The sequence below is a fragment of the Podarcis gaigeae genome (genome assembly GCF_964106915.1).
Source record: "Podarcis gaigeae genome assembly, chromosome: 10".
NCBI lineage: Eukaryota > Metazoa > Chordata > Lepidosauria > Squamata > Lacertidae > Podarcis > Podarcis gaigeae.
Window position 1 is genome coordinate 4,254,983 of NC_139686.1, and position 23,544 is coordinate 4,278,526.

At 47.7% G+C, this 23,544-nt stretch overlaps 1 protein-coding gene across 1 annotated transcript in view; it reads left to right on the plus strand.

The window, feature by feature from the left end:
* Window positions 1–23,544, plus strand: part of KCP (kielin cysteine rich BMP regulator) — a 114,708-nt gene that overhangs the window by 68,883 nt on the left and 22,281 nt on the right. Inside the window, 16 exon segments of the mRNA XM_083699727.1 lie at window positions 13–98; window positions 2,209–2,299; window positions 3,625–3,707; window positions 4,681–4,854; window positions 5,683–5,862; window positions 6,017–6,287; window positions 6,532–6,614; window positions 7,670–7,840; window positions 8,887–8,980; window positions 10,405–10,578; window positions 11,774–11,856; window positions 14,140–14,260; window positions 17,709–17,791; window positions 20,631–20,730; window positions 21,681–21,769; window positions 21,864–21,966. Of these exon segments, the coding sequence (XP_083555853.1) occupies window positions 13–98; window positions 2,209–2,299; window positions 3,625–3,707; window positions 4,681–4,854; window positions 5,683–5,862; window positions 6,017–6,287; window positions 6,532–6,614; window positions 7,670–7,840; window positions 8,887–8,980; window positions 10,405–10,578; window positions 11,774–11,856; window positions 14,140–14,260; window positions 17,709–17,791; window positions 20,631–20,730; window positions 21,681–21,769; window positions 21,864–21,966 (1,986 nt within the window).

Below are 23,544 nucleotides of genomic sequence, written 5' to 3' on the forward strand. Positions count from 1 at the left end.
GTCTCCACCCAGGCTGCTCCTATAACGGTGTCACCGTTAGCAACGGGCAGAGCTTCGCCGATCCTGGGGACCCTCTCTGCTCCCAGTGTACCTGCAAGGTGAGTTGGTCAGGGGCTGAGGGATGTAAGGAGCTCAAAATCTGAGGCTGGAGACAGGGACACATTCTGTCTCTGCATCGGTCAGCCCCGCCTCGGTTGCAAAAAGAATTGTGGAACAGCAACTCCCCTCTCCACAATATCGCTTTGGGCTTTTCCACAAGATGGGATCATAGAAGCAGGGCCAGATTTCAGTTTGATGAGGCCCTAAGCTCCTGAAGGTAATGGGGCCCTTTATATGTCCAGCTGTCCTTTGTCCACAACAAATTGTCGCTTTTTGGTGTGTTGAATATATGCTAGATGGTAATTGATGGACCTAATAGTTATGTCAAGCCATTTGCACATAACAAAATATGTATTTTATCAAAGTAATTGTTGAACGGAAGTACAATTAAGAAGTATATTAATTGTGAAATACAATTAAGAACAAGTATATTGATAGTGAAATAATTATTAAGCTCTAACTTAAAATGGGACGCAGGTGGCGCTGTGGGTTAAAGCCTCAGCACCTAGGACTTGCCGATCGAAAGGTCGGCGGTTCGAATCCCTGCGGCGGGGTGCGCTCCCGCTGCTCGGTCCCAGCGCCTGCCAACCTAGCAGTTCGAAAGCACCTCCGGGTGCAAGTAGATAAATAGGGACCGCTTACCAGCGGGAAGGTAAACGGCGTTTCCGTGTGCGGCTCTGGCTCACCAGAGCAGCGATGTCACGCTGGCCACGTGACCCGGAAGTGTCTCCGGACAGCGCTGGCCCCTGGCCTCTTAAGTGAGATGGGCGCACAACCCCAGAGTCTGGCAAGACTGGCCCGTACGGGCAGGGGTACCTTTACCTTTACCTAACTTAAAATGACTTTTTATTCATAACAAACTTAATAATGCAAACACATCAGCATTTGGCAATAACAAAAGTTCCTTTAGAAACACAATTTACAAAGACTCATAATCTAATCCAGCCATAGGCAAACTTTGGCCCTCCAGATGTTTTGGACTACATTTCCCATCATCCCTCGCTAACAGGACCAGTGGTCAGGGATGATGGGAATTGTGGTCCAAAACATCTGGAGGGCCAAATTTTGCCTATGCCTGACCTAATATCTAGAAACTTGCTCTAACATGAAATAATAGGTGTAAATATATGATGCAAACTGCTAATAATTACAGTAGTACCTTGGGTTAAGAACTTAATCCGTTCTGGAGGTCCGTTCTTAACCTGAAACTGTTCTTCACCTGAAGCACCACTTTAGCTAATGGGGCCTCCTGCTGCTGCCGTGTGATTTCTGTTCTCATCCTGAAGTAAAGTTCTTAACCTGAAGCACTATTTCTGGGTTAGCGGAGTCTGTAACCTGAAGCGTATGTAACCTGAAGCGTATGTAACCCGAGGTACCACTGTATAAATAGCAGAATGTAGGCACCCTATATATAGAAATGAGCAAACGCATTGTCTCTGTTTTTTGTGTTGAATATATGCTATATGTCAAAACAAAAAAAATTCCTTCCAGTAGCACCTTAAAGACCAACTAAGTCAGTTCTTGGTATGAGCTTTCGTGTGCATGCACACTTCTATCTGAAGAAGTGTGCATGCACACGAAAGCTCATACCAAGAACTGACTTAGTTGGTCTTTAAGGTGCTACTGGAAGGAATTTTTTTTGTTTTGACGGCTACCTATCTGTAACTGGAACTATATGCTATATGGTCATTGATGGACCTCATAGGTATCTCAAGCCATTTACACATAACATTTGCAACCAGTCCATGCAGAATGTAGACACCCTGTATAGAAAGGAGCAAAGCAGTGATATTTTAGGGAGCTGGTGGGGCCCATGACTTACACCATAGGAGCCTACACAACACAAAACACGGTTGCTGTATGTAGGTTTTTTTTTATTTGTTTTTTATCTTATATTTTGGAAATGTACCTCCAGGTTTTTTTCCTTTAATTTTTTTTTGCGGCCCCAAGACAGTGGGGCCCTAAGCTATAGCTTGTTTAGCTTTTACGTAAAACTGGCACTGCATAGAAGGGAACCCGTGCATTGCGGGGGGTTGGACTCGATGACCCACGGGGTCCCTTCGAAATACACGATTCTGTGATTCTAACGCTCTGCTCCATTTGCTACAGGCCGGCTCGGTTCAGTGCCTGAAAAAGCTCTGCCCGCCAGCCCCCTGTGCCTACCCTGTGCCCGGACCCTGCTCCTGCCCGTTGTGCCAAGGTCAGTGCCCCTTGGGCAAAGGCGCCCTACCCGCTATGGGGCAGGGTGGGTGGTTTAGAGTGGAGTGGCTGGCTTCCCCACGGGGGCCTCCTTGGCCTGGTGCCCCTCTGATCCAGGAAGACAAGCAGAGCAGATCCAGAAGAGCGGAACAAATTATATTTTCGTGGGGTCTTAGTTCAGAGGACAATATTTGGGCATTGAAATATCTGGGGGGCTGCCTCCGGAGATTTCTGGACTCAAGAAGGTCCTGTGTGAGTGTATGGAGGCGGTTGGAGGATGGATGGCGACTAGCAGATTGAGGTTGAATCCTGACAAGACAGAAGTACTGTTCTTGGGGGACAGGAGGCGGGCAGGTGTGGGGGACTCCCTGGTCCTGAAGGGGGTGACTGTGCCCCTGAAGGACCAGGTACACAGCCTGGGAGTCATTTTGGACTCACAACTGTCCATGGAGGCGCAGGTCAATTCTGTGTCCAGGGCAGCTGTCTGCCAGCTCCATCTGGTGCACAGGATGAGACCCTCCCTGCCCGCAGACTGTCTCGCCAGAGTGGTGCGTGCTCTGGTTATCTCCCGTTTGGACTACTGCAATGCGCTCTATGTGGGGCTACCTTTGAAGGTGACCGGGAAACTACAACTAATCCAGAATGCGGCAACTAAACTGGTGACTGGGAGCGGCCGCCGAGACCACATAACACCGGTCTTGAAAGACCTGCACTGGCTCCCAGTACGTTTCCGAGCACAATTCAAAGTGTTGGTGCTGACCTTTAAAGCCCGAAACAGCCTCGGTCCTGTATAACTGAAGGAGCGTCTCCACCCCCATCGTTCAGCCCGGACACTGAGGTCCAGCGCTGAGGGCCTTCTGGCAGGTCCCTCATTGCGAGAAGTGAGGCTACAGGGAACCAGGCAGAGGGCCTTCTCAGTGGTGGCACCCGCCCTGTGGAACTCCCTCCTACCAGATGTCAAAGAGATAAAGAACTATCAGACTTTTAGAAGACATCTGAAGGCAGCCCTGTTTAGGGAAGCTTTTAATGTTTGATGCACTAATGTAATTTAATATTTTGCTGGAAACCCCCCAGAGTGGCTGGGGAAACCCAGCCAGATGGGTGGGGTATAAATAAAGTATTATTATTATTATTATTATTATTATTATTATTATTATTATTATTATTCCACAGAGGGCACCAGGTGGGCAAAACTGGTTCTAGGCCAACGGTTCTTTAGGCACCAGGTGAAAACGCTCTTTTTCAACCGGGCCTTTGGCAGACTAACGCCAGATGCCCTTTTAAATTATGGGGTGTCTGAGTCCTTCCTTGTTCCTTCCACTGCAGGCTGCAGTTTCCAAGGCCGTGAATATGGGGAGGGGGACAGCTTCCCTGCCCCCAACAAGCCTTGTGAGGAATGCCGCTGCCTGGTAAGTTTTGAGATTTACCTGTGTTTCTTGCATTGCAACGGGTCGGTCTAGAGGACCTCTTAAGTGCCTTTCAACCCTGCGCTTCTATGTTCCTGGACTGGACTTCCGCCAGTCCATAATGGCATTGAACTCTACTATTTCCCATGAAGTGGCCTCCCCCCCCCCCCCAGTCTTCAGACGCAGATAACACAAGCTGATTCTCCTTTTTGCCCCTAAGGCCCATTCCTATCACTAATGGTTTAATTAAACACATCGACTTCTCCATCTCAGCCAATTCTCAGGGAGGCTCGTCTGAACAAACGTGGTTTCGGCAGACGCCGAAAAGAGTTCCATCGATGGCGCTTGCCTGGTGTCAAGTGGCAGGGAGTTCCAAAGTTCTGCCACACTAAAAGGTTGATTTCTTAAAAACGCAGCACGGGGATGATGTAACAGTGCCCATTCCGCCAATCAAAGCTGTGGAACAGACGCTTTTGGGAAAAAGCGATCTCTTCATGCAGGGCAAACTACGGAAATAAATGTCAGGATGAAATAAAACTGGGGACTCAGCTAAATTAGTCAAAAAGCAGCGTTTTGAATGCAGTATAAACATGCAACACCAGGTGGCACTGGAGAGCAAGAAAAAAAAATCTAAGTGATTTTCCATAGTGGTTTTTTCCTTTTTTAGTCAAATGCACTATAAATATGCAACACCAGATGGCGTTGGAGAGCAAGAAAAAAAATCTAAGTGATTTTCCATAGCGTTTTTTTTTTCTTTTAACAATTTAATTTCTGACTTATTTATAGGGTTGTTGTTTTTTGCCCCCCTGTATGTAGATCTGCCCTGGGACGGGAAGCAGGTGTGAGGGCTCCCTATGCACCCATCTCCATGGGGGTCTCCGTGCTTAGCAAAGGGGCTGGACCCTCGAACGCCACCAGGTTTTCCAGGTACCCCACACCTTATACTCACACTTGGCCCTCTCTCCCCGCTTCCCAGAGAGGCGACGTCACCTGCGGACCCACACTCTGCCCCACGGCCCGATGCCCTCATCCGAAGCACGACCCTTGCGGCTGCCCCACCTGCGATTCCTGCAGCTTCCACGGGCGAGACTGTCTTGACGGCGAGAGTTTCCCTGACCCCCGGGACCCCTGCAACCAGTGCCAGTGTTCAGTAAGTAGGGTCGCCACAGGAGAGAGGCGGGAGAAAATTCTCCTGGGGGAGTCTGGTACGGAGGCTCAAACCAGATTCCCCATTTGTTAGGCCTTCTATTTGGAAACACATGGCAGGATGTAGCCCAAAAAGGTCAGAGAGAGGGGTCCCATTAGCACACTCTAAACCACAGAGCCTAGGACTTGCTGATCAGAAGGTCGGAGGTTCGGATCCCCACGACGGGGTGAGCTCCCGCTGCTCAGTCCCAGCTCCTGCCAACCTAGCTATTCAAAAGCACTCAAAGTTCCAGTAGATAAATAGGTACCGCTCTGGCAGGAAGGTAAATGGCGTTTCCGTGCGCTGCTCTGGTTCGCCAGAAGCGGCTTAGTCATGCTGGCCACATGACCTGGAAAAACTGTCTGTGGACAAATAGAGAGAGATGAGTGCCTATAGAGAGAGATGAGTGCCAAAACCCCAGAGTTGTCCGCGACTGAACCTAACGGTCAGGGTACCTTTACCTTTAAATTATAATAATAATAATAATAATTTATTTATTTATACCCCGCCCATCTGGCTGGGTTTCCCCAGCCACTCTGAGTGGCTCCCAACAGAATATTTAAAACACAATAAAACATCCAACCTTAAAAAAAAAAATCCCTAAACAAGGCTGCCTTCAGATGTCTTCTAAAAGTCGGATAACCCTCCTGACTTTGGAGCTGAGAGGCAGCATGGCCTAGTGGGATGGATTTTATAGGGCGCAAATGATGATCGTCACCAATTCCTGGGAGCAGCCCATCTCTATGAACATGTCTGTAAACCACAGGGCCCTTGTCCCTTCCCTGCCCACAGGCTGGCACTGTGACCTGCTTGCCCGCTCCGTGCCCAGCTGTCCCCTGCCAGAACCCCGTTGTGCCGCCCGGGCAGTGCTGTCCGAAGTGCACAGGCGCCTGCCGATTCCAGGGGCGCCTCTACAAAAGCGGGGAGGCCTTCGGCTCGCCGCAGAATGCCTGCCACACGTGCACTTGCCAGGTGAGTGAGGGCAGAGGGATTGGCACCTACAAGGGCAGGTGGGCTCCCCCGGCCTCGCTCAGCACCCCCAGTAAGGGCAAGGCTGAGCCAAGAAGCCTTCTGCATGCCAAGCAAGTGTCCTAGCCCCTGAGCTGCCTCCCTCCTTTCTCCGCAGGCGGAAGTCGTGACCTGCCAGCCCAAGCCCTGCCCGCAGCAGTGCACCCACCCTCTGCCCCCCGACGCTCCCGCCTGCTGCCCCACCTGCGACGGCTGCCTCCATGAGGGCCAGAAACTTGCCAACCGGCAAGTCTTCACCCCAGCCTCGGACCCTTGCCGGCACTGCAGCTGCCTCCGCGGAAACGTCCTCTGCAGCCCGGTCCTTTGCCCCCAGGCGCCGTGCGCCAGTCCCGTCCACAAGCCTGGGCAGTGCTGCCCACAATGCCCAGGTAAGCCGCAAAAACCGGTCCCCCCGGAATCCGCTTTTATTTATTGTATCAATGTGCCACCTTCCTCTCCAAGGAGTTCCAGGTGGCGTACCTCCCCAACTCCCCATTTAATCCCCTGGGTCGGGTGGGGATTCGAACCCGCCTCTCCCAGGTCGAAGCATGTCTCCACACTGGCTCTCAGGTTTGAGGCTGGGGCGGACGAGGGGCTGTTGGCGGACCCCTAACCCCCCTGTCTCCCCGACAGTGTGCCAGCACGGAGGCCGCGAATATCCGGAAGGCTCCCAGTGGCCCTCGCCATCGGACCCGTGTCAGCAGTGCTCCTGCGTGGTGAGATCCTGTGCCCTCCGGTCCCTGCTCCTCGCAGAGGGCCATATTCCCTTCCCAGTGACTTTTTGGGGCTGCAGGCCAATTGGAGTTGGGGCCACAGGAGGAAGTGGGAGGGGCAACCAAGGGCCTTTGGTGCGGCACTTTATTGCTTCGTCAAACTTAAACGCCGCTTGATTATAAGAGAAAGGAAACCTCAAAGTGGTCTGCGAAAAAGGATATGTCAGATTATTATTATTAAGTTGAATTTATATACAGTCATACGTCAGGTTACAGATGTTTCAGGTTGTGTTATTTCAGGTTACGGACCAGCCAAAACACAAGAGTACCAGAACGGGTTACTTCCGGGTTTCGGGAGTCGCGCATGCACGGAAGCACTAAATCACACTATGCGCAGAAGCGCCGAATCGCAAGCCGCGCATGCGCAGCCGTGCCGTACGGGTTGTGAATGTGCATTCCGCACGGATCACGTTCGCAACCCGAGCGTCCACTGTACTGCCCTGTACCCGGGGGTTCACCGAATAAAATCAAGATATAAAACCACAAAATGCATAATAAAAATTAAAATAACAACCCAATAGCCCTCCCCCAATTTTTTTTTTAAGGGCATAGGATGTCAATCAGATCAGCCAAAGGCCTGGCGAATTTCCCTTGGGAGAGCATTCCACAGGAATTAATGAGGCTTCAAGGCTTGTAAGGAGATTGAAGGCTTCCAAAATTAACGAGAGACTAAAAAGAACTCACCTCGGCTGCCTAAATATCTGGTCAAGCTCATTTGAACAAAAATTATTTTCACAGGCACTGAAAAGGGTACTGCGAAGACGCCTGCCTGATTTCAATAGGCGGGGAGTTCCACAGCGAAACAGATGCCGTGCTAAACATAGCTGTCAACTTTTCCCTTTTTGAAAGAGAAATTCCCTTATTCTGAATAGGATTCCTCGCAAGAAAAGGGAAAAGTTGGCAGCTATGGTGCTAAAAGATTTGGGGTTTGCGTGGCATCGGCTTTTGCTGATTGCAGCGGGCAGCTGTGGGCTCAGGCGACCTCCTTCTCCTCGCAGGGTGGCGAAACCACATGCGAGTCTCTTCCCTGCGAAGTCCCCCTCTGCTCCCACCCGGCCCCTGGACCCGGGCAGTGCTGCCCTCTCTGCCACGACTGCCTCTTCGAAGGAGAGCACCATGCCCACAGAGAAGTCTTTAAGCCAGAGTCTTGCCTCCAGTGCAGCTGCCAGGTGAGACACAGGGAACCCTCATTCATTGATGGGACCCCCAAGAAGGGCTGGATTTAGGTGTGGTTTTTAAATTACTTTATTATTCAAAATTAAAACAAAACATATTATCCAGAAACATATCAGCCTTATTCCCCCCCCCCATTTTTCCTCCCTCCCCTTCCCTCCCCCCCACAGAACCCAGCCACCCCCACCCCCGGACTTCCCTAAGTTCCAGTCTTTGATTTCTCTAAAAACGCTGTTTTCTGCATGTTACACAGTTGTATAGATCCTCAAACTATTTAAGTAATAATTATCAATAAAAAGTTTGTGAATGTTTATTCAAAGCCAGCCAAGGAGTCCAGTTCGCTTTGTTGCTTTGAATGAATTTGTAAAGGGTTCCCATTCATCCTTAAAGTCACAGTTATCCTTGTCCCGTAGCTTGTATGTCAGTTTTGCCAGTTCTGCATAGTCCATCAATTTTTCTTGCCATGATTCTTTAGTTGGGGTTTCTTCAGTCTTCCATCCTCGTGCTACTAAAACTCTTGTGGCCGTTGTCGCATACATGAAGATGTTTTTCAGGTTTTTTGGCAGATCTTTCCCTACAATCCCTAATAAAAATGCTTCAGGTTTTTTAACAAATGTTAAATGGAACATTTTCTTCAATTCGTTATATATCATTTCCCAAAAATTTTTAATTACCTTACAATCCCACCACATTTAGGTTTGATGAGGCCCTCAGCTCCTAAGGTAATGGGGGCCTTTCTATGTCCAGCTGTCCTTTGCCAACAGCAAATATGGTTGCTGTTTTTTGTGTTGAATATATGCGATATGTATAGTTACAGGTAGGCAGTCATGTTGGTCTGCCATAGTTGATACAAAATTTAAAACATTCCTTCCACCCTGCTTGGGGGTCCAACTCTAGAATTCTGAGCTGACTGGTGTGGTTGTGCACACAGCCTCGGTGGGGCAATTCAGAGCGACCTGTCGATGGGGTGGGCATCAAGGGGCGTGGGGTGCCAGGGGCATGGAGGGAAGATCTGACCCTCTTGCCTTTCCCCCTTTTGCAGGAGGGGAACGTCCGCTGCGAGATGATCCAGTGCCCCCTGACCACCTGCACCCACCCCGTGACGGAGCCTGGGGTCTGCTGCCCCCGCTGCAAAGGTGATATTGGAAGATGACTGTCCTATCTCCTCTCAGTCTCCTCTTTTCCAGGCTAAACATATCCGGCTCCTTCAACCGTTCCTCATCAGGCTTGATTTCCTTGATCAGCTTGGTCGCCCTCCTCTGCACACCTTAAACTGGGGTGCCCAGAACTGGACACAATTTCCCAGGAAGGATCTGACCAAGATGGAATAGAATGGGACTAGGACTTCCCTTGATCTGGACACTAGACCTCTGTTGACGCAGCCTAGAATCACATTAGCCTTCTTTGCTGCTGCATCACGTGGTTGACATTTGATAACTGACAGTTTCTACAATTGGGTGGTATGTAGCATTCCCAAAACAAGGAAAGATTGGACTCTGAGTAATAGAATACACATGAGGCTTGACCAGCAAGACTCTGGCCCAGGTCGTTTTATTCACAAAAGAACTTTTTACACAGTGTTCGTAAGAACCAATCAGATTTCCTCTGAGCATTTCAAAAACCCCACGTGGGACAAAGACAGATCAGAAGAAATTCTTTTAACTACAAAGAAAGTATTTCCTACTTGAGCATGCATATGTAGTTCAGAGTAAATAAAATGGGAATAAAAGGAGGAATGCATTCAGCAAAACCCCGGAGGTCATAAACAGGAGAGGAAGGATGACAGTATTTACCATCTCCTTGTGAACTCTCTTCCTGGCCCTTAAAGGTAAAGGGACCCCTGACCATTAGGTCCAGTCATGGCTGACTCTGAGGTTGCGGCACTCGTCTCGCTTTACTGGCCGAGGGAGCTGGCGTACAGCTTCCGGGTCATGTGGCCAGCAGGACTAAGCCGCTTCTGGTGAACCAGAGAAGGGCACAGAAACGCCATTTACCTTCCCGCCGGAGTGGTACCTATTTATCTACTTGCACTTTGACGTGCTTTCAAACTGCTAGGTTGGCAGGAGCAGGAACCGAGCGACGGGAGCTCACCCCGTCGCAGGGATTCGAACCGCCGACCTTCTGATCGGCAAGTCCTAGGCTCAGTGGTTTAACCCCCAGCACCACCCACATCCCCTCCTGGCCCTTAAGATCTATCTAAAGATTAAACTACAAAACTATCTTTATGACCCAGGATGTCTGGTGAAGCAACTGGCCTGTGTTCAGGATGCTTATGCATGCCTGTCAGGCAGAGAGAAAGAAAATGGGCAGTAGAGAAAATGGGCAGAGATGGAGAGGCTTGTGGGATTTGATCAGAAATTATTGTCAATGAATCAAGCCCAGTCAACGCAATGCGTTCATTGCAGACGCAATGGCTTGCTCCATATTTCATAATTCCTCATAGCAATCCCACCTGACCACTACACCGCCACGACTCAAGATATTTGGGGGCTAAGTGGCGGCTGAGAAGGGGTGTGGATGCAGCCATGAGCCTGACGCCCCACATTGCCCCTTCCCGCAGGCTGCGTGTATGAGGGCCGCGAGCGAGAGGACGGGAGCAGCTGGTTCTCCTCTTCGGTGCCCTGCATGGTGTGCATGTGCGCGGAGGGCGTGGCCAGCTGTGCTGAGATCGCCTGCATCGGCTCCTGCATCAACCAGATCGAGGTGCCCGGGGAGTGCTGCCCGCTCTGCGCAGGTATGGCATGGCGGCCTTGGCAAGGAGGGGCACAGGAGGGGGCGGGAGATGGATTGCCAGGGGCTCTCCAGGGGACGGAGCGGTACCCCCATGGGGAAAGGTGTCGGCATAGGGGGGGCTTTTTAGCGGCGAGATAATGCGAGGGCGGAAATTATTCCTGAAAATCCCTGAAACGAGAAGTAATCGACTAGAAATATTACCTTGTGGAAATAAACTAAATAATAAAAATCGAAAAGTTTAAGGGAAAAATAGACATTGAAACAATTGAACAAAGCCTTAATTAACCGGATGCCGGCTACAAACCTCGTTTCACTGAACTATTCAGTTTCCTCAGTTAAAGACTTAACATCAGCAGTAACATCTAGACCATGGGAGCGTTTCAGCCCTGTTCTTGAGTTTGTTTAAAATCTAAAACAGCTTATCTTGTATTCCTTTCTTTGAATTTGTGCCATTTAGGTCTTTTAAACCTTTTTGTAAAAGCAGCACTAGAATTTTCACAGCTGAGTCCTCAACTCTTTATTACTGTGCTTTGCTTCCTTCAAGTTGGGCTTTGTCTAAAACTTGCCATTTAGGTTTCCAAACCCTTTTTTGTAAATTCAGTATTAGAAACTGTACCTTTGAGTCCTCAATCCTTTATTACTGCGCTTTGCCTTACCTCGGTCGAGCTAGGATTATAATACTTTAGAATTTTTGGGGAGTTCTACCCCTTTTTTTTGAATTTTGGTCATTTAAGGTTTATGATTTTTCTATTTCTTTTGAGGAAACTGAATAGTTCAGTGAAACAAGGTTTGTAGCCGGCATCCCATTAATTAAGGCTTTGTTCAATTTTTAGGTTTTTCTAATTTCCCCCCTTAAACTTTTTGATTTTTATTATTTAGTTTATTTCCACAAGATTTTCATTCGTTTTGTGACTGGTTTTTTTCTACTTGTAAAATTATTCACGGCATGGAGACAGTGGGAAGATCTTTCACCCTTCTCTCCTGATGCCAGAACTTGTGAAGATGAATTTCCCAAAATGGGTAAAAATGTCTGGGGAAGTGCAGAATTTTTGGCAAATTTCCCAAAAAATTAAAAACGCTCTTTTTTGAGATTTTAGCCAAAAAAAAAAAAAAAAATCCAACTCAACTTTTGTGCCCAGATTTTCACTTTTTGAAATATGGCAAGCCTCAAATAACCCTGGCCTCCCCTTTCCCAGATTGCACTTACGAGGGCCAGGCATACGGGCCAGGTGAGAGTTTCCAGCCGGGACAAGACCCCTGTGAAATCTGCACCTGTGAGGTGAGCAGCCTGGTTCTTGGAGGATTGCGGGTTGGGCTAGATGACCTCTGGAGGACCCTTCCAATTCAACAGTCATAGAATTTTATTACTTCTGTACCAGGGAGGCAGGAGAGGTGAGACCATGCCCCCCTGGCATTGTGACTGGGTGGTGCTGACTTTGAAAAATAAATACATTTCTGAGAAAACAGACAAGTAATACAAGTAAACAAACATACAATGAAACAATCAAGTAACAGAAAAATCAAACAAACCACCACATTATAAGATACAAGAAGATTAATATAATTATCCTCATATATACTCCTCATACTGAACACAATTATAAAACTTATAGAGAAGAAATTTAAAACTGACTTCCACTTAATCTCACTGTACTTTATCTATCCATTACTTTATACCGCACTATATATTTCTTATATAGCTCTTAGAATTCATATACCGGCCTATACTTGGGGGTCTCTGCAGAGACAGGGCAGCCCAAGGGGGCATCTAGGTCCAGCCCTCTGAAAAGCAGGAATCGGGACTTAAACATCTCAAACAGATAGCCATCACACCTCTATTTAAAAACCTCCAGTGAATAATAGAATCATGGAATTGTCAAGTTAGAAGGGACCCCGAGTGCGATCTAGTCTAGTGCAACTAAACCATGCATTGTTAACGGAAAAATCCGAGGGCTCCCTTGGATGAAAACAAAGACACCAACCAGGATAACTTGGAGCAAAACAGCAGCCTGTAGGCTTGGCCTTTATTGATCTGTTGCAACAGGGTGTTCCCCTCACTTGCAGGTGAGAGGAAGGACCCAGAAAAATGGTGTGCAAGGTCTTATAAAGATTTTTGAAATTCCCATCCTGTAGGTCAAGCCCACCCCCAGAAACATCATGCATACATTACAGAAAGGAGGGGTTGAGGGAGGAGTTGTGGTGGTAACCTGAGTGTCCTGTCACCTGGCTGGTTCCCTTCTCTCCCCCTCCCCACGAGTCACTTCCAGGAGACAAAGGGGAGTTGGCAGTTTCCTGCCCCCAGAGGGAAGATCTGATCATTGTCCTTTGTTCCAGTCCATGCTGAATCCACTCCCATATGCAAGTTCTTTGTGATCTTGATGGTCTTCTATCTAGGACCATCAGGGTTGGCATAGCAACTGGGCAGGGCTCCTGTGGATGTGCTGGGATGCTCAAGGGATTATGGCTGCCCTGTATCAAACCTCCCCCATTTTGTAGTCCTTCCTTCAGGGAGTAAAATAAAAGTGGAACAGTGCAGATCCGATGTATGGTTGATTTTCTATGAATTTATAACAGAAGCGTAGCGTATGTAGTGTGTGAGTGTGAGTGTGTGTGAAGTTTGTACAAACTGAATGATGGGGGGGGGGGCGGTGTTTCCTGCGACAACATGACCGGTGGTTGCCCTTGCGGGGTGATGAAACTGTTCCTTTGCTGGAAGAAAAGCAACTTTGTGAGCGGAGACCCCTTTCTCTTTTGACTTCCCCCTTATAAGTTTCAGTTTCCATTTCTCAAGCGCCCTCTGCAGTCCTTGCACAGAACCTGCTGCATCCCAGCTCTGTCAGCAAATATGATGTGAAGATGTGAAGCTTTGTGTATTCAGCAATTATTTCGAATGAATGTATGTAAATGAAAATATTCATTTCCTTTCTCTTATAATCAAGCGGCGTTTGATACTTTAAGTTTGACGAAGCAATCAAATGCCGCGCCAAAGGCCTCTGATTGCCCCTCCCACTTTCCTTCCACAGCATTTGATATTTTCATTTACATTCATTTATTCGAAATAAGATGGGTTTACAAAGCAATTCTATATCCTTCCACCACGCTGACGAAGAATTCTACATAACAGTTGTCGACATCCGGAATCACTGTTCCGTGTTGGGCATAATATTTGCTGAATACACAAAGCTTCACAGCTTGTCTTTCATCGTACAATTATTATTATTATTATTATTACTACTACTACTACTACTTATACCCCACCCACCTGGCCGGGTTTCCCCAGCCACTCTGGGTGGCTCCCAACAGAATATTAAAAACACAATAAAACATCAAACATTACAAACTTCCCTAAACAGGGCTACCTTCAGAAAATACACACAATAATAAGTTAAAAGCAGGCTCTGGTTATAACCGCTGCGGAAGGATGTCGCATTCACCTCATGGTGGAACAGAAAAGTTTTCAGCAGGTGCTCAGATCTGCTGAATCTCTAGTGGCAGGGAGTTCCACAGGGCTGCAGGCCGACGACATTTAAAGGTGCTGATTTTCTTCTGCTTCCTTCCCCAGCTGATGTCCGACGGGGAACAACATCTGCAGTGCTACCGCAAGCAATGCCCCAGCCTCCTGGATTGCCCACGGGAACAGATCCGGGCGCCGGGCGCCGGGCACTGCTGCCCAACCTGCGCACGTGAGTCTCGCCCCTAAGCTGCACCCCGATTCCCTTCCAAACCTGAGCAGGAGCAAAGTGGGGAGCATCCCTCTCTGAATCTGTTCCCCTTGCGCTTCCAGGGGTACAGACAAGGAAGATAAACGGTTTTCCATTTGTCTTGTGTAAACTCGGCTCTCCCGATGCTTTGAGACTACAATTTCCATTATCCCTGTTAGCTAGGGGTGATGGGAGTTGTAGTCCCAAAACATCTGGAGGGTTGAGTCAGCCTGTGCAATCTCCGGCTTGGTTTTTTTTGCCAAAAGCGGAGGTGTAAACCGGCCTCTGCCACCTGGGACATGCTAGGCGCTTTGAACTACAACTCCCATCGTCTCCAGCCGGCTGGAGAGCACCTGGTTCAGGAAGGCTGGTGTCAACACACCCTTTTAAAAAGTGGGTCATTTATAAGAAAAAAACCGCCTCCTTTCTCTTATGGGGAAAGCCTGTAAATAGATTCTTTAAGTAGGTTCCCTATCGGTAAGAGAAAATAACAGAGGCTGAGGATCAAGTTGATGAATTAGATAAATTAGATCAATTAGAATTAGATAAATTAACAGGAAGGATTTGAAAGCTGCAGGATCAGAGATTCTTAGAAGGCTGGAGTAAATATATGAACTATTTGAAAAGTAACTGTGATAAACAGATTACGCTAGTAGGACTGCAAGAAGTTTTGTAAGGTGGATTATTTGAAATATTGCAAGAAAGACTCTGAAGAGAGTTATTAGTTAAGGATAATTAAATGTAATATAGAAATTAAGAAATGCAGAACAAGTGATAAACGAACGGAAAATCATCAGAGGTGTTGATGGAAGTCTAAAAATATTGTATAAGATGAGAAGTTATGTTGTATGACTGTTGGAACTGATATGTCAAAAAATTAATAAAAATGTATATATATAAAAAAGAGAAAATAACAGAGGCCAACCAGAGAATATTGAGAAGCAAGGCAGCTAGTAAGCCTGATCTTTATTAAACTGTTGCAACAGGGTCCCCACTCCCCACACGCAGGAGGAAAGAGGAACCCAGAAAAATGGTGCGCAAGCCCTTATATAGACTTTTGAAATTGCCCACCCTGTAGCCCAAGACCACCCCAAAAAACATCATACATCATACATACATCTACAGCTGAAATCCTGTCTGCCAGGGTACCTTATAACGGTCACTGATTGCATTACTTGGGCAGCCTGGGCATTCTTTTGTGATGAATGCCCACAAATAACATTTTGGAGGTCGCAAGGTGATTAGAGTGGTCTCAACTAGGGCCAGGGCCTTTTCAGTACTGGCCCCGACTTGGTGGAACGCTCTGTCCCAAGAGACTAGGGCCCTGAGGGACTTGACGTCTTTCCGCAGGGCCTGCAAGATGGAGCTGTTCCGCCTGGCCTTTGGCTTGGACTCAGTCTGACCCTTATGTTTCCCTCCCCTTATGGTTTTGATCTATGGGCTACTTTTAAAATGAGGCTGCATTTTAAATTGCATTTTAACCCGTATTTTAAATAGTTTCCCCCCCCCTTCCCCTCCCCTATTATGTTTTTGCTGTGATTTTTGCTGGTGTTAGCTGCGCTGAGCCCAGCTCTGGCTGGGGAGGGCGGGGTATAAATAAAATTTATTATTATTATTATTATTATTATTATTATTATTATTATTATTAGTTCCTGAATCCAAGTCTCAAGCTCACCCTATTCATACACAAATATGCCCTTAAGACAGGTAATCAAAAGACTATAGAGAGGATTTCCTATTTTCTTCCTCCTTGCAGAGAAAGATTTGAGGTCAATTTGGGAGAGTCCAAATGACTTCAGAATTGCTCTCCTGTCCTATTTCATACACGTGGTTTATATACTTATGTATGTGTTTGCCTTGTAAATTTATGAACGCTTATTATATATTTGGGACCTTGGAATTCTTATAACAGGAGCATCGGATGGTGAAGAGAAGGCAAGAGGGAAAGTAAGGGAGAGCGTTGTTCGGGGTTGGGATGGATGACCCTTAGGGTCCCTTTAAATGCCACGATCCTGTAATTTTGTGAACCGCAGCCCAGACAGGGAAACGACGGATGAAATTTGCCAAACTTGCCGTATTTTTCACTCCATAAGACACACCTGGGCGCACCTAGTTCTTAGAGGAGGAAAAAAATAAAAAAATATATTCTTAATGAAACAGTGGGTGTATGATTTTTGTGGTTCATGCTGTGGCCACAGACATGATATGTGATTTGACAGTGAGTTTGGGGTAGCCCAATGCAAAAATCCTGAGGATCCATGTGGATCCGTGCTTTGCACCATTGCAGCCCCACACAACAGTGGGTGGGTGATTTTTTTGGTGCAGGCTGTAGCCATGGACATGCTATGTGATGGTGAATTTGGGGTGACCCAGTGCAAAAATCCTGAGGATCCATGGGCCTAGGCGACCTCCCCCCTCCTAGGCAGCCTCCTTTATTGCTAGAGTCCCTTATCTCGCTTCCGATCTCTTGCCAATCAGCTGCTTAGTGGCTTTGTTTCAACACCCACTTCCCTCTTTCCAAAAAAAAGGAGCACAATCTTCTTTTCGCCCCTGGGCAATTCAGCTCCAGGGACCACGCATTCGCTCCATAAGACGCACAGAGATTTCCCCTTACTTTTTAGGAGGAAAAAAGTGCATCTTATTCAACAAAAAATACAGTAAGTTTTGCCCCCTGAAATGACACATTCTGCGGGTGGGGGGGGGCTGCTTGAGGCAAACCCGCCATTCCTTGCCTCTCCAACCCTCCCCCTTCAGCAGGACTCGGGTTCAAATCTCCACTCGCCCATGAGGCTTGGGGGGCCTGAGCTACCTCACAGAAATGTTGTGGGGATTAAATGAGGAACGAGAGAACCGCCCCATTCAGCTCCTTGGAGAAGAAGGCGGAATAAGAGCGTGCGGCTCTTCATCCCAGGGTTGCAGGTTCGAGTTCCGGTTGGGCAAAAGATTCTTGCATTGCAGCGGGTTGGACTAGATGACCCCTGGGGTCCCTGCACATTTATGATTCTATGATTAATGTGATATGGGCAGGCGGATGGGTAATGATCATTGCAGCCTGCCTGAAGAGATGCAAAGCGCTTGGAGCATTTGTGCAAAGCGCTTTTTGAAAACAAGTCCCAGTTGTGTCTTTGCGGCCTCATTTCTGCTGGTTTTTTTACAAAAACAAATTTTATTAAATTTTCCACAGTGATAACGCAAACCACAAAGCCAAATGATACACAAAAACAGAAAAAGAAAAAAAGAAGACAGGAAAAAAGGGGGAACAACAAACAGATAAACAATAACAACAAACTTAATTCTTCACAAATCCAACCTTTTAAACATCTTGGTTGACTTCCTCAAATCCCTCCCTTCTGAGTTTCCTTGAAATTAAAAGGAACAGCTTTCCAATATCATTTAATATCATTATTAAACATTTCTGCTTTTTTTGCAGAAGCACTTAGCAACTGCACTTCCAGTCTGGTGGGCAACGAGGTCCAAGCCACCGACGAACCCTGCTACACCTGCCAGTGCAAGGTGAGTTCTGCCAGGTGACCCGCGCATAGCTGTCAACTTACAGATTTGAAAATAAGGGATCAGCAGCCAAAATAAGGGATCAACAATTACTTTGATAAAATACGTATTTTGTTGCGTGCAAATGGCTTTAGATACCTATTAGGTCCTATAAATTACCATATAGCATATATTCAACAACAAAAAACAGCAACAATTTGTTGTTGACAAAGGACAGCTGGATATATAAAGGGCCCCATTACCTTCAGTAATTTAGGGCCTCATCAAACCTAAAACCAACCCTGATAGGGTCTGTCATTTTAGGGGGTGAAACTCAAATTTTGCAAACTTCTTCAGCAAAAGGCCTTAAAAATATGCTTTTGGGTGTGAGGAATTCAAACCTGCTATTATTTTTGTGACTGGACAATGTTTACCTTCTGAAAATGCCAGGCAATGCTTAATCATCATCATCATCATCATCATAGTAATAATATAACTGCAAGTATCTGGCAATCATTTTAAATGATTGCAATTTTACACACAGCTGGACATAGAAAGGGCCCCATTACCTTCAGTAGCTTATTTAAGGGACATCATCAATAAGGGACAGCAGCGGGACACGGCGCTGGCATAAGGGACTGTCCCGCCAAATAAGGGACGCTTGACAGCTATGGACCCGCACCAGGCGAAAACGAGGCATTGCGTGGCGCCGCAGGGCGCAGAAGTCTCACGACTTGTTCCTGCCTCTTTCCACTGGGACGAAAGGAGAGAGAAAGCAAACTATCCCTTTTGTAAGGATACGCATGGAGCAGAAATGGGGGGGAGCTGGGTGCCCCCACCTTCCTTTCTGGGCAAACTTTGGGGGCGGGCAGAATTCTGGGAACTCTAGTTTGCCTCCCGGAACTACAGTTCCCAACGCCCTTCACAAACGGGCGTTCTCAGGATACTTTGGGAAGGGAATGCGGGCTTTAAACGTACAGCACAGAATCGACCTGAGCCTCTTTTTTAAAATAAATATTTTTTATTGATTTTCCGATAAAAACAGCCCGTCAACATATCCACATCGTAATCCAATTAAAAACAATAAGCTAAAATATTTTTTATTATCATTTATTTCATTTTACTACATATAAACATTTCAAAATGGGGGGATAAAAAAAAGCTAAAATAATAAAAAAGGCCAAATTACTGTCCAAATTGTTAATTATTAATTTTCCCAGGCTCCCCATAGTCTGGACCTCTGAAGAATATCTCCGATATGTTCGTCCCTGCCTCTTCTCATTGTTTTCATGTTCTCCACATTCTGATCTTAACGCTTTAAGCAACCCGAGCCTCTTGCCTCAATGAAGCTGAAGGTCAGGACAGACATTCCCGCAATGCAGAGTTAGACTGCGGAACTCCCTCCCACAGTGGGCAGCACCTAGAAGGCTTTGAAAGAGGATTGGACGGATTCAGGGAGGAGAAGAGGGCTAGTGACTAGCCAAAATGGCCATGCTCTGGCTGCTGAATCTCGGTTGCTGGAAAGCATTGCTCGTGTGTTCAAATCCTGCTTGTGAGTTTCCCATAATGGGCTGAATTATACTCGAAGTCGAGTGTGGATTTCATGCTCTTTATTCGGCTCATAGTAGTGAGGAATGGGAGTTCCCCCGAAATGTCTGCTTTATATACATTATTTACACAATGGGCCCCACGTGATTGGCTAATTCCGGGATTCACCTTAGGCCAATCAGGTTGCAGATTCACTTCCACCTGGAGCTGGATTGGGTGGATCCTGAGGACCAATCAGACTGCTGCAATCTGAATCCTATTGTTCTAGGACCAATCAGACTGCTGCAATCTGAATCCTATTGTTCTAGGACCAATCAGACTGCTGCAATCTGAATCCTATTGTTCTAGAACCAATCAGACTGCTGCATTCTGAATCCTATTGTTCTAGGACCAATTAGACTGCTGCATTCTGAATCCTATTGTTCTAGGACCAATCAGACAGCTGCATTTTGGATCCTATTCAACTCAGTACATAACAGGGGCATTGGGAAGAGGGCTCTTTTTTACTCTCTTATGTTACGTTGTTGTAAACAAAAATTGCCCTTTTCCCTTATGGGGTATCCAAGAGCCAATATAGAGTCCCTACATAGGTTCCCTATTGGTAGGAGGAAATAACAGAGGCCAACCAGAGAATATTGAGAAGCAAAGCAGCTAGTAAGCCTGATCTTTATTGATCTGTTGCAACAGGGTGCTCCCCTCACCTGCAGGAGAGGAGGAGGAACCCAGAACAATGGCACACAAGGCCTTATAAAGACTTTTGAAATTTCCACCCTGTAGATCAAGACCACCCCCAGGAACATCATATATACATCACAGAAGGGGTGTAACCTAAGACCACCCCTCAGATACATCACACCTACATCACAGAAAAGGCGGTCTAAAACAGAAATTTGAATGTTGTTTTTCTCCTGTCATTGTTTATCTCCTGTCTGGCAGGTTACTTGATTGGATTTCCTGGGGAGCCTGGCTAGTCTTTTGTAGAGATAAATACTTAGTTCCTGAGCCAGGTCACAGGCTCACACCCTATTCATATCCTAAATGTGTCCTTAAGACAGGATTTGTGAAGAAAGAGTCAATGGGAGGTTTCCCACTTTGACCTTGCAGAGAAAACATTTGCTCAGTTTAGGAGTCAAAATGGTTCCAGGTTGGCCTTCCTGTGCTGATCTATGTATGTGCTTGGTTGGCACACTTATGAACATTTAACAGATATCTAAGACCTCAAAATTCCTATCACAACGTCTTCTGAGATCTCCACAACACACACACACACCCCACCTCTGATCTCCCAGCTCAGCTCTTGTCTGTTTCCACGCAGGACCTGACCTGGGTTTGCGTACACCAAGTCTGCCCGGCGCTGAGCTGCCCCACAGCAGAGCGTTTCACTCCGCACGGAGCCTGCTGCCCCATCTGCGATGGTGAGGTGTCTCCCTCCCTCCCCAATCTCTTATCCCCCCCCCACCTATCCAAAGCTTTCTTCTGGAGGGACAGGCCACCCCGACGGACCCGCCACACCCTAGCGAGGGCTGACCTGAGCCTGGAGGTGGGTGGATTAAGGTTGGGTGGCATCTCTCTGGCAAAACCCCACAAATGCCAGTGGCAGGGAGTTCCCCTGATTTTCATCTCCCCTGGTCCAGCAAGCACAGATTTCTGCCTCGTACACTGGCTTGACCAGACCAGCCGGATAACCCTGAAGCACACACATAGTCATATCCCCTTCCCTTCCTTTCCCATCCCTTCCCTCACTTTCCTTCCTTCCCTTGTTCCTTCCTTCCTTTCTTTCTTCCCTCCCTCCCTCGTTCCTTCCTTTCCTTCTTCCTCCCTCCCTCCCTCCCTCCCTCCCTCCCTTGTTCCTTCCTTCCTTCCCTTGTTCCTTCCTCCCTCCTTCCTTCCTTCCCTCTCCCCTCCCTCCCTCGTTCCTTCCTTCCTTCCCTCGTTCCTTCCTCCCTCGTTCCTTCCTTTCTTTCTTTCTTCCCTCCCTCCCTCGTTCCTTCCTTCCTTCCCTCGTTCCTTCCTCCCTCGTTCCTTCCTTTCTTTCTTTCTTCCCTCCCTCCCTCCATCCCTTTCCTCCTCCCTCCCTCCTTCCCTCCTTTCCTTCCTTCCTTCCTTCCTTCCTCCCTTCCTTCCTTCCCTCATTCCTTCCTCCCTCGTTCCTTCCTTTCTTTCTTCCCTCTTCCCTCCCTCCCTCCCTCCCTCCATCCCTTTCCTCCTTCCTCCGTCCCTCACTCCCTCCTTTCCTGCCTTCCTTCCTTCCTTCCTTCCTTCCTCCCTCCCTCCCTCCCTCCCTCCCTCCTTTTCCAAGCTCCCCCTGACTTGAGCCCAGTGGTGTCCCGCTTATTCCTCCCTAACGCTCCCCCCCTTTTTCCAGAGTGCGTGATTGAGGTCGAGGGCCGACGCGTGTCTGACGGGGAGACCTGGAAAGACAGTGCGGACAACTGTGTCTCCTGTTCGTGCAACGTGAGTCCTGGCGGGAGGGCAGGGGGTAGGTCTGCCAAGGCCCCCTGGCAACCATGAACATCCTTAATTGCCGCAGTCTTTCCTTGATGCACAGCTGGGCCACGTGGAGTGCCACATCCAGGAATGCCTGCCCCTCGTGTGCCAAGACGGACTGGCGAAGTTGCAAATGCCCGGGGAGTGCTGCGCCAAGTGCCAAGGTACGACCTGGGCAGCTCAGCTGTTCAAAGCATGTCAGTTTGATAAAATCTGTGAAGTGAGGTCTTCTCTTAGGGATTGTAGGCGCAGAAATCCCAAGCCCCCCAAAATTGGTAATAATAATAATAAATAATAAATTTTATTTATATCCCAGCCGAAGCCAGGCTCAGGGCGGCTAACAACAATCAACAATCAAACAATCAGAGTTGTACTTGTTTGGAGGTTCTAACAGGGGAGCGCAGCTATCATATACCTTTGACCGAAGAATGGTACACTCCTTCTATCTGGGATGGTCGTCCTCTTCCACCGAGCGCGCAGCTTTGGGAGGCACGCACATGGAGCGGTGAGGGAGGAAGGGGACACCCGCCCAGCCAGCCAGATCAGCCGAATCAACCCTGGCGATCAATGGAGTGACAGATGTTGCAGCCAGATCGCCCTCACAATACCATCTCTCCAGCTCACACGAGGTAATTAAGGGGCTGATATGGGAGTTAATCAGCCTCCCAAAAATCTTCCCAGTGGAAGGGAAGATGCAGCCTTGTCCGCGGTTGCCCATAAATCACCCCCGAGTTCGAAAGAAGGAGGGGGTGAGGGCACTGGACGGGAAGCCCTCGAGGGAGCTCGGATCTCCCGGACGCCGTCTCTGAGAGCAACTCTAGTTGTATAGCAGGAACCCCCCACCCCCATCATTCAGTTTCTACAAACTTCACACACATTCACACACTACATACGCTACACTTCTGTTATAAATTCATAGAAAATCAACCATGCATCGGTTTTGCACTGTTCCACTTTTATTTTACTCCATGAAGGAAGGAATACAAAATGGGGAAGGTTTGGTACAGGGCAGCCATAATGCCTTCACCATCCCAGCACATCCACAGGAGCCCTGCCCAGTTGCTATGCCAACCCAGATGGTCCTAGACAGAAGACCATCAAGATCACAAAGAACTTGCATATGGGAGTGGATTCAGCATGGACTGGAACAAAGGACAATGATCAGATCTTCCCTCTGGGGGCAGGAAACTGCAAACTCCCCTTTGTCTCCTGGAAGTGACTCTTGGGGAGGGGGAGAGAAGGGAACCAGCCAGGTGACAGGACACTCAGGTTACCACCACAACTCCTCCTTCAACCCCTCCTTTCTGTAATGTATGCATGATGTTTCTGGGGGTGAGCTTGACCTAGAGGAGGGGAATTTCAAAAGTTTTAATAAGGTCTTGCACACCATTTTTCTGTGTCTTTCCTCTCACCTGCAAGTGAGGGGAGCACCCTGTTGCAACAGTCAATAAAGGCCAAGCCTACAGGCTGCTGATTTGCTCCAATATATTCTGGTTGGTGTCTTTACTTTTTGTCCAAGGGAGCCCTCGGATTTTTCCGGTAACAGTTGCATTACTTAAGATAAATTATTGGATATAAAAGTTATTGCACATACTTCGAGCGAAGAAAAGGGTATGTTAGCTGCTAATTAAGCCTGCCATTGAGAAGTTAAGAGTGATGGAATGGACTGGACGGAAGATACATCAAAGAATAACATCTATGTTCTATGTTGAAACGGAACGGAAAGGGGGGGCCTTTTCTTT